This window comes from Telopea speciosissima, chromosome 6 (genome assembly GCF_018873765.1).
Source record: "Telopea speciosissima isolate NSW1024214 ecotype Mountain lineage chromosome 6, Tspe_v1, whole genome shotgun sequence".
In the NCBI taxonomy this organism is placed as follows: Eukaryota; Viridiplantae; Streptophyta; class Magnoliopsida; order Proteales; family Proteaceae; genus Telopea; species Telopea speciosissima.
This window is the reverse complement of record NC_057921.1, coordinates 11,510,301-11,520,165: the sequence shown is the minus strand read 5'-3', so window position 1 is coordinate 11,520,165 and position 9,865 is coordinate 11,510,301. Positions and strand designations below refer to the sequence as shown.

The following is a 9,865-nucleotide window of genomic DNA, read 5'->3' as shown; positions in this document are numbered from 1 at the left end:
AAGAATCAAAGAAACAAAGAAAAGAAAACTTAGGGGAACAAAGAAAGAAAAAGGAAAACCTAGGTTTTACAAGAAAAAGGTAAATCTTAGATAGAACTTACCAAACGCGAGTTGGGTGCGTGGATCTTGAAAGGAAAGCCAAGGAATGATGGGTGGAGTGCTTGGAGTACCTCTCCGGTTGCTCTGAGGGTGTCCAAACTGCCCAGCTTTGAAAAACAAATAAAAGGAATGAATTACGGTTTGTGGTTTATAACCTGTCCTGACACTCAAGTCGATGACTCTGGTCGGTCAAGACCGGCCAATCCCATCGACCTAAGTCTGTCAGGACAGTAGCTTTGAGAGAAATTTTGACCTGTACTATGAAGTATGATTAAATGACCCCCTAGATCATTATACAAATGTAAAATCACCTATCAGATGTATCCCTACAGCAAGGTGATGGAAATTTCTCCCTGTGATAGGAACGAGTATCCCTCGGACCCATGTTGTCTAAGACATACACCTCTAGGTCTCATATACTACATTCTCCAGTTGAGGGGGAGGATAGCTGAGCTTGATGCCTACATAGACAGTGCAAAGAGGGAAGGTTGATGTATACTGAGAATAGTCTCTAACGTACCACATTGACCACAGAGCCTATTATGCTCGGCTGATCCGAGAGCAGAGGAAAGAACTTGTCTCTCATTTGTGGGAAAAGAATCAGCTTGCCTTTAAACTTGAAAGGCTAGCTTTCTAAATCCAAGAGGTGCATAGCATCCTAACTCTCCATTTAAACTATTAATTCTAAATCTTGAATTACATTCTTATATGCATATGCCTCTGAGTTATTCCAGTTCAAATGAACCAAATATATTACTGCAGTCCCAACGAATGCCATATGCTAAACTTCTATTGTATTCAAGTAATTATAGACATACTCCTAAATCTTTTCAGAAAGCAATCATGGCTAGAACAAGAGATAACAGAAATGTTCTCCAAGGATTTGTAGCTCAAAACATAGAAACTACTGTCTCTTCATCTAGTGCATCTGAAGTTCCTCTTGCACCTGCACCTGAGGTTCCCCCGACTGTCCCTCCTGCTGCCCCTCCGGCTCATGCACCTGCACCTCCTCCGATTATGATCGCTGATGAAGTGACTACCATCATGGCCAATATGATGCAATCCATGCAACAACAGCAACAAATCCAGTTGTAAAATCCAGCAGCAACAACAAGAATTGTTGGCCAACATGAACACTCAGTTTGTGACAGACATGCAGCAAAGGGCAGCACCACGACCCAATATCCTCCAAATTTTCCTCCTCCCATGCCTCCAATTGCACAAGATACCTCTACCTCAAGGGTAATGGAGAGGTTCAAGAAGCTCTAACCTTCCTCATTCTCAACGATTGGCATGGATCCGCTATAGCCTGAGAGATGGATTAGCACCTTAGAGAAGGGTTTCGCTATATTGGAGAGTATATGGATGCACAGAAACTGATTTGTGTTGGGTACCAGCTACAAAATAAAGTCGAAGCCTAGTGGAAGTCAGCTAAGCCTATCTTGGAGATAAGACATCCCGACCCCACCTGGGAACAATTTAAGCAAGTCTTCTTTGGAAACAACTTTCTAGAGAGCTTCAGAGATGGAAAAGAAGTAGAGTTTGCAGCCCTCACCCAAGGGTCAAAGTCAGTACTAGACTACCAACAACAATTTGAGGATTTATTCCATTTTTCTCCAGAACACATGAGGAGCGATGCTTGCAAGTCTAAGAAGTTCGAGAAGGGGCTTAAGCCTAAAATTAGTGCCATGATGGCCATTTTGGACATTCAATCATATGCCCAGATGGTTCAGAAGGCCAAGACTGTGGACGATCAACTGAAAGAGAAGACTCTGGTATCACAAGGGTCAGGTAAGAGGCCTAATACCTTCCAAAATTATAATTGGCCTAACAAGGCATTCAGTGGATTTAGTTATAGACCTAGCCTAATGCAATACCGTAGGCCGAAGAAGGGTTAAGCTTCTCAACCGTTCGTCCCACAATCAGTCAATCTACTCAGTATAACCGCCCTGCCTCAAGCCAAGCTACAACAACTACCCAGTCTCCTCGATCGGCAACAAGTCAAGCGAGCCAGGCCTCTTCTCAGCCTATTAGTCCCACACCTACTCTTCGACCCTTTAGACATGTCCGATGTTTTGTGTGTAACCTACTCGGACACATGGCTAAAGATTGTACTCGCTACGGATTTGGTACATCTCCACAATACCAATCTGTTGCCCAACCCATTCAGTCCCAAGGAAATAGAGTTCAAGGGAAGGTATATGCTTTGACCTCTGAAGAAGAAGAAGCAAACCCCAATGTAATGACAAGTACCTATTTATTAATCTACTATTTAATATGCAATAATTCTAGCATGTATAAGGGAGTTTGACTGCATCATTATCTTCTATTGAACCCATAGGTACCTTATCTATATCATCTTCGTCTGCTCATGCATTATTTGATTCCGGTGCATCACATTCTTTCATTTCAAATGCTTTTGTTGATAAGATGGATGTACCCCCGAAGAACCTAAGGCACAAGTTAGTAGTTAGAACTCTAACTAGAAGTATTGTAAGTTTGAAGGAAGTATATGAATCTTGTCTAGTGGAAAACTATAGGCAAAACTTGATGGCTCATCTAATCAAGTTTGACATGAAGGATTTTAATGTAATCCTAGGCATGGATTGGCTATCTACTTATGGAGTCAATTTCATGTGTACAGAGAAGCAGATTTTATTCAAGCTAAAGAATGACGATGAGTTTACTTATAAGAGTGAATAGTTGAAGAAATCCAAGAAGATAGCTGTTTTTTTTCCTTTAAGCAAAGAAGTTGCTCGATGAAGGATGTCAGGGGTATTTGGCCAGAGTAATAGACACGGAGGCAAAGCCACTAGCAGAGTTAGATGTGGTTAGGGAATTTCCCAATGTGTTTCCTGATGACCTAACCTAATTGCCTCCAGATCAGGAGACAGAGTTTGTGATAAACTCAACCCCTGAGTAGCTCTAGTGTCCAAGGAACCATATAGGATGCAACCTATAGAACTGCAAGAGTTACAAACTCAGTCGCAAGACTTGTTGAAGAAAGGTTTGATCCATCCCAATGTATCTCTTTAGGGAGCACCGGTGCTCTTTGTGAAGAAGAAGGATGAAAGCATGTGTATGTGCATTGATTATCGGGTGCTAAAGAAGCTTATAATAAAAAACTAATAGCCATTGCCATGCATTGTTGATCTATTCGATCTGTTTCAAGGTGCAAGTGTATTCTCTAAGATTGATCTTAGATTCGGTTATCACTAGCTGAAGATCAAAGGTAGTGATATCCATTAGATGTCATTCAGGACTAGATATGGACATTACGAGTTTCTAATAGTGTGCTTTAGCTTTGCACCAGTAGCATTCATGGATATGATGAATAGAGTATTCCATGTTGTACTAGACAAGTATATCATAGTCTTCATAAATGACATTCTAGTTTACTCCAAGAATGAAGAAGATCATGTCCAACACTTGAGATTTGAACTGTAGCATTGAGAGAGCACCAGTTGATTGCCAAATCTAGCAAATATGAGTTTTGGCTCCATTAGATAGGATTCTTGGGTCATGTGGTTACAGAGAAGGGTATTGAAGTTGATCTAGGAAAGTTAAAGGCAGTACAAGAGTGGGAGACTCTAAAGAGTGCCACGGAGATCCGTAGCTTTCTCGGCTTGGCCGGTTACAACTGGTAATTTATAGCTAAATTTTCACACATATCAGCACCAATGGCTCTATTAAGAAGAAAAGGGGCAAAGTTTGAATGGTCTAATGCTAGTGAAAGAAGCTTTCATGAGCTGAGGGGGCGGTTCTTGATAGCTCCAGTGTTGATTATCCCAGATAGCACCGGTGGCATGGTGGTATACACAGACACATCCAGAACGGGTTTAGGTTGTGCCCTAATGCAAAAGAACAAAGTGGTTACCTACGCTTTAAGGCAGCTAAAGGAACATGAAAAGAATTACCCCACTCATGACTTGGAGTTAGCAGCGGTGGTGTTTGCTTTAAAGATCTGGCGGCACTACCTGTATGGGGAAAAGAGTTAAATCTTTAGTGACCATAAAAGCCTGAAGTATTTCTTCACCCAGAAGGAACTTAACATGAGGCAAAGAAGGTGGTTGGAATTAGTGAAGGATTATGATTGCACCATCTAGTATCACCCGGGCAAAGCTAATGTTGTAGTTGATGCATTAAGCAAAAAATCCCATGCTTTGTCACTTGCATCCCTAGCAGTCAGCGAGCAACTTATAGATGAAGCTAGAAAGATGGACTTGGAACTTCTGGTAAGAGAGACATCCACATCACTGGCAGCCTTGGATATCCAACAATCAATCAGAGAAGAGATTCTAGAAAAACAACTAAGGGATCCAGAGTTGCTGAAAATTATGATGAGTATCAGGCAAGGGACTCAGAAGGATCCGGATTTTATTTTGCCAAAGACAGAGCACTTATGTTCAAGGATAGACTGTGTGTGCCTATGGATTATGATGGGCAAGATCAAATTTTAAGAGAAGCAAATAGATCACCATATTCCATACATACATGTACAAGGGCCTGAAAGGATATTATTGGTGGGTTGAGATGAAAGAAACAGTGGTCACCTATGTTTCTCAATGTCTTACCTGCCAACAGATATAGACTAATAGACATAGGCCTTATGGTTTACTACAACCACTACCGATTCCGGAATGGAAATGGGAAAGAATCATAATGGACTTTGTAACAAGCCTGCCCCACACACCTAAGGGTATGGATGCAATCTGGGTGATAGTTGATAAATTGCCAAAGTCAGACCATTTCGTTCCTATGAATATAACTTACCCCATGGATAAGCTAGCTCCACTATACACTAATAGTGTAATCTGTCTCCATGGCGTACCGATCAGTATCGTATCCGACAGAGACCCCAGGTTTACATCCAGGTTTTGGAAGAGCTTACATCAAACCATGGTAACTTAGTTGAATCTGAGTACGACCTTTCATCCCTAAACCGATGGACAATCAAAGAAAACTATACAGATTGTCGAAGACATGCTCAGAGCCTGTGTATTGGAGATGGAAGCCAGTTAGGACTCACACATTCCTTTGATAGAATTTGCTTGTAATAACAATTATCAATCTACCATTGGAATGGCACCATATGAAGCCTTGTATGGTAAAAGATGTAGTACACCGCTTTACTCGGATAAAGTTGGAGAGCAACACTACCTAGACCTTGAGCTGGGATAAGCTACATATGATAAGGTGGATATGATTAGAGAGAAGATTAAGATAGCTCACTCCAGACAAAAGAGTTGTGTAGATACAAGAAGGAAGGACCTGAAATTCCAAGTTGGAGAAAAAGGGTTTTTCTGGATTTCTCTGACAAAGGGCATTATGCGGTTCAGTAAGAAAGGGAGGTTGAGCCCTAGGTACATCGGACTGTATGAGATTCTTACTAGAATCGGACCGGTAGAATACAGATTGGCCCTGCCACCATCTTTGGAAGGCATCCACAATGTGTTCCATGTATCTATGCTGAAGAAGTACATTTTAAACCCAACACCCGTCCTATCTGTTGAATCGGAGAAACTTGAAACTGCTATGTCATATGAGGAACGACCTGAAAAAATTTTGGACTATAAGGAGCATAATCTCCGCAACCGTACTATGACATATGTTAAGGTATGGTGGAGAAATCACACACCTGAGGAAGCATCTTGGGAGCGTGAAGAGGAGATGTGGGAAAATATCCTCATCTCTTTGGCTTACAAGCTACGTTAATTTTGAGGATGAAATTTCTATTAGGTGGGGAGAATGTTACATCTGCACCCAACTCTAAACTGGACCCTAGTTGTAGGCTTGGAACCTGAGGTCATAGCTACCAGCAGCTTGTGATGTATTGACCGAGTGATTGTTCAAAAAAAAGGAACCCCAGTAGTGAAACTTTACTTTCCAACAAGGAGACGAATACCTCCTCTATATAACTACAAAGTCCACCACCAGATGTACAGCCCATGGAAAGTACTCCCCCTAATTGACTAACCCTAACCTTATGTTTAATATGTTAAACTTGGGAAGCATGTTGGGGAGGCTAATATGCAAAGACATTAACAGTCGGGGTGATTCGACACTAATTCAGCAAGGAATCACACTTAGGTCGATCACTCAGGTCGAAGTAGGATCGACCACTCCCATCGACCTGAGTGTTGTACTAAACAAATCCCTATCCCGTGAGTGTGGGGCCTAGTGTCACGAGTCGAGGATCTTGTTGCCATATCCCAAATACCTAGTAGAGGTATTCACCCAATAATGTGGTTAAGTGGGACCCGCGTATCGGCCCATGCACACAAGAATTTTAACCTGTATTGGGCAATTAGGACCCTAGCCAAACAGACCCTTAGGCCAATTACTATATAACCAAGACTTCACCCTAAAACCCATTCTTCAGCCAAAATCATTGAGGGGGAGGAGAAGAAAAGAGAAAAGAAGGAGAAGAAGAAAAGGAAGGAAGGGTTGGATCACCCTTGTACTGTCCAAAATCTGAACTTGGGTAAGGGATTGCACTCACCTTTTCTCTCTCTCACTTCCATTTGTTTAGTTCCTTAGCAAAACCCTTATTGAATCAAACCTCTATTACCATTTTTCTACTTGTGTGGTGTAATCCAAGTTGTGAAACCCATCTAATTACTTCCAATTTCAAGGTAAAACCCTAACCTAATCAAACTCCCTTCTAATTCTTTTCTTAGACCTAGAATCAAGTAAATTTCTTAAATTAAGACATGAATTGATCATCTAACTTATATACCTATTAATTTGTATGGTTGGTGTATTTATAAACCTAGTTCCTTTCATGCATGCCTAATCCAAACCAACTAACCTAAACCTAATTTTATTTTAAGCCAATTATAATCATTCCTCATGTTGTATGATGAATTGAAGCAATGGAATTCTAGCTTTGCATGCGTATTTGATGATTTTGAAACCCAACCCACATGCATAACCCAATCCCCATGTCACTCTTCAAATCCCCATCTCCCAGACCTAGATTAGGATGTTGAACGGGTAATTCATACCCTTAACTCCAACCCTGGATCAATTGGATGAAATCCAAGCAAAAACCCTTGTGCTCCCCTTTGAAAATGCTGTTGTGAAATCTCCGATCGGTCTCTCCGGTTGATCACCCATTGAGTTGAGACATAAACTTGAGAATGCTTGTCTCAGGAAAAATAATAAGCTTCACTTCTGCAGCACTCGGGTCGATGACTCCGATCGGTCAGGACCAACCACACCCATCAATTGAGTTTTTGTCAAGCCTGATTTGGGTTTGTAACTTATTTGAACATGAACCCAAGTGTACCCTAGGATCCCACCTTCACTCAAACATAATTTAATACACATGCATGACTTATCAAATGTAGGATAGAACCAATCAATCGACGAGGCTTATCGACAACCGTTTCGGAAACCGATTCGACTGAACAACAACATACTTGATAAGGTGAGTGGGATAAGCATTGAAGTCTTATGGCGTGTTTATTTTATATGCATTCTTGTATGCCATACATGCATGTGTGATGGAATTTCTCTTATGTTATATTGTTTGGAAATTCTAAATGATATGTTCTTTTATTCTTGCTTCTTTACCACTTTTGAGCATGTCCAAGTGTATGACATGGCTAAGATTGCCTACGCTCACTTTTTGCGAATGATGGACTTCTTCCCTTGAATTCCGTAAACTTATATGGTTTAGACTTTGTTATCTAGGCATGCTCTTTTATACCATAACTAGCCTTTGTTCTTCTTCTTTTTCTTCTTGTCCTGGTATTTGTTCTCTCTTGTGCAGGCATGGGCCTATGAGCATTTGGGGTTCCTAACTCCAGATTTGAAGAGGGCGAACTTGGCTTAGTTCCCTCATACCTCTAGGTGGGCAGTAGACAACTCCATTAAGGGTAACCTTAAGGTTTCCATGGACATTGCTAGGAAGTATCTGAATGATCTCGACCTCTCCTCAGTAAGAATCTCTTGCTTCTTTCTTTATTACATGGATTTGTTTCTCTTGAAACAAATTGTCTTTTGACTTTTGATTCATTGGTTCGATGGCGCCCTTTTGAGAATGCCACCTTCCCCGACATGGAAGAGAAAGAGAAAGCCCTGCGGATAACTCACCATCGGGTTCTCTTCAGGTATATAGATGGCTATGCATGGTACTTGGGAGAGTGTGTCTACCATCAGTGGATAGGATTGGTAATTCATATAGTTCCTCAACCTCCTCCTGAGCTGATGTATGAGTCAAAGCCCCTTGCAGAGAGGATATGGCCATCCAGCGGGAGGGCCTTGAAGCTCAGGAGTTCTTTAACTTGGCGGCCAGCTACCAAGAGTTCATCCTGAGAGAGATTGTATGCATGCCCTTGACCTGGGATGGTCCTCAGGTGAGTGCTAGATCATGCTTCCATAAACCTTGATCTCCTTTGACATTTTCATCTTTTCCTTTATAGTATCCCGATCAATTCTTGGATTTTTTGGCAAATCCATCTCTCAGTCCTATAACGAGTGCAGCGGGTAGTACCGCTTCAATTGACCCCTCAGCCAGGACTGGAGTTCCTCCACCATCACCTAGATATAGGCTGGCATATGTCGGAGACCATATATCTGGTTTCCCTAGGTGGTCTACCCTTGATGACCGCACACCAGGGATGGCTATGATGCTTCATGATACTACAATCAGGGATGAGGAATTAGGGATAATGATCCCTTATGACTTTGTGAGAACCCTTGCCTCTTTCCTTTTAGCCATTATATATTGAATCTCTTATTCATGTACATTGCTTCCTTGTAGGTCCATGTTTCTCGATATAACGAGATGAGACAGATGATCAGTAGCTTTCACAACCTGGTTTTTGCCCATACTTGGACTTTGTAGACTCAAGTAAGCAGCTCTCCAGGTACTGAGTTCAATATTCTCAAGGACAAATCATTAGCAAACAAAGAAATCCTTTGTAGGGTGTTGAGATTACAACCCTGAGGCACCAAGTGGGGGTTAAATCTGTAGAGATGGAGGAGACCAATGCCACCTCATCTCATTTCCTGGAGGAGAATATATGCCTTTTGGGAGAAAATGAGCATCTACAGCATGAGCTATATCTAGCTCAAGGAGGTGCAGGACCTAGCCATGTGTGGGAGCAACACTTTCCGGCCTCAGAAGTATTGACCAATCGGTTTGACAATGATGATTCACAGGAAGGTGGGGAACAATATGCCCTGAAGGCCTTCCCCTCTTCATTCACATTTTTTTTGTTGATGATGCAAGACAACATGGTTTAATTCCAAAGGCTTTCATTTGCATAAACAATTATCTCGATGAATTTACTTGAACATGACACAATTCCACCTTAGTTCTTTCTTTCAATTTCTTCATTTTTTTTTGCTTCCTGCTACCAATAAGGACCAAAAAAGGATGGAAAGTGAAGAGTGATAAAATGTCAGATTTTAGAGAAAATTTGTTAAGATGAAACTCTCCTAAATAAAATACAAGGCAAGGTCTGTAACATGGTCACCAGATCAAAATTATATCAGAGATTTCAACGATAGCTCATCTAGTAGTCCCACTACTTGGCTTCTCAGTTCTTCAAGAAGCCTAAAATTTATGAATCCTGTTGCCTTATCTTGAGGGAGCTAATACTTTCGAAGCACTCGAGGAGGCAAATAAAAGGTTGTATGAGTAAAACCCATCAATTTCACATAATTGCATCCTTGAGTCTTCATCAAAGGGGCATCTGTCCTCCACCAGCGGTAGTTCCATTGGATCTTCTCTATTGTTCTCTCTTGGAGATAC

The 9,865-nt window shown here is 41.4% G+C and overlaps 1 protein-coding gene across 1 annotated transcript; it reads left to right on the top strand.

The window, feature by feature from the left end:
* The first annotated feature begins 1,724 nt into the window (after positions 1-1,724).
* Positions 1,725-5,814, top strand: LOC122665443. The gene is made up of 3 exons (XM_043861593.1): positions 1,725-1,890; positions 2,441-2,561; positions 5,439-5,814. The coding sequence occupies exons 1-3, from the start codon at positions 1,725-1,727 to the stop codon at positions 5,812-5,814; spliced, it is 663 nt and encodes a 220-aa protein (XP_043717528.1).
* Positions 5,815-9,865: the final 4,051 nt, after the last annotated feature.

Bases quoted from the DNA above. Each gene is read 5' to 3' on its own strand.
- LOC122665443 (XM_043861593.1), top strand. From the start codon at position 1,725: ATGAGGAGCGATGCTTGCAAGTCTAAGAAGTTCGAGAAGGGGCTTAAG. The intron at 1,891-2,440 runs GTAAGAGGCCTA...TTGAACCCATAG, and splicing joins TCTGGTATCACAAGGGTCAG to GTACCTTATCTATATCATCT. The intron at 2,562-5,438 runs GTTAGTAGTTAG...TATGCGGTTCAG, and splicing joins CCGAAGAACCTAAGGCACAA to TAAGAAAGGGAGGTTGAGCC.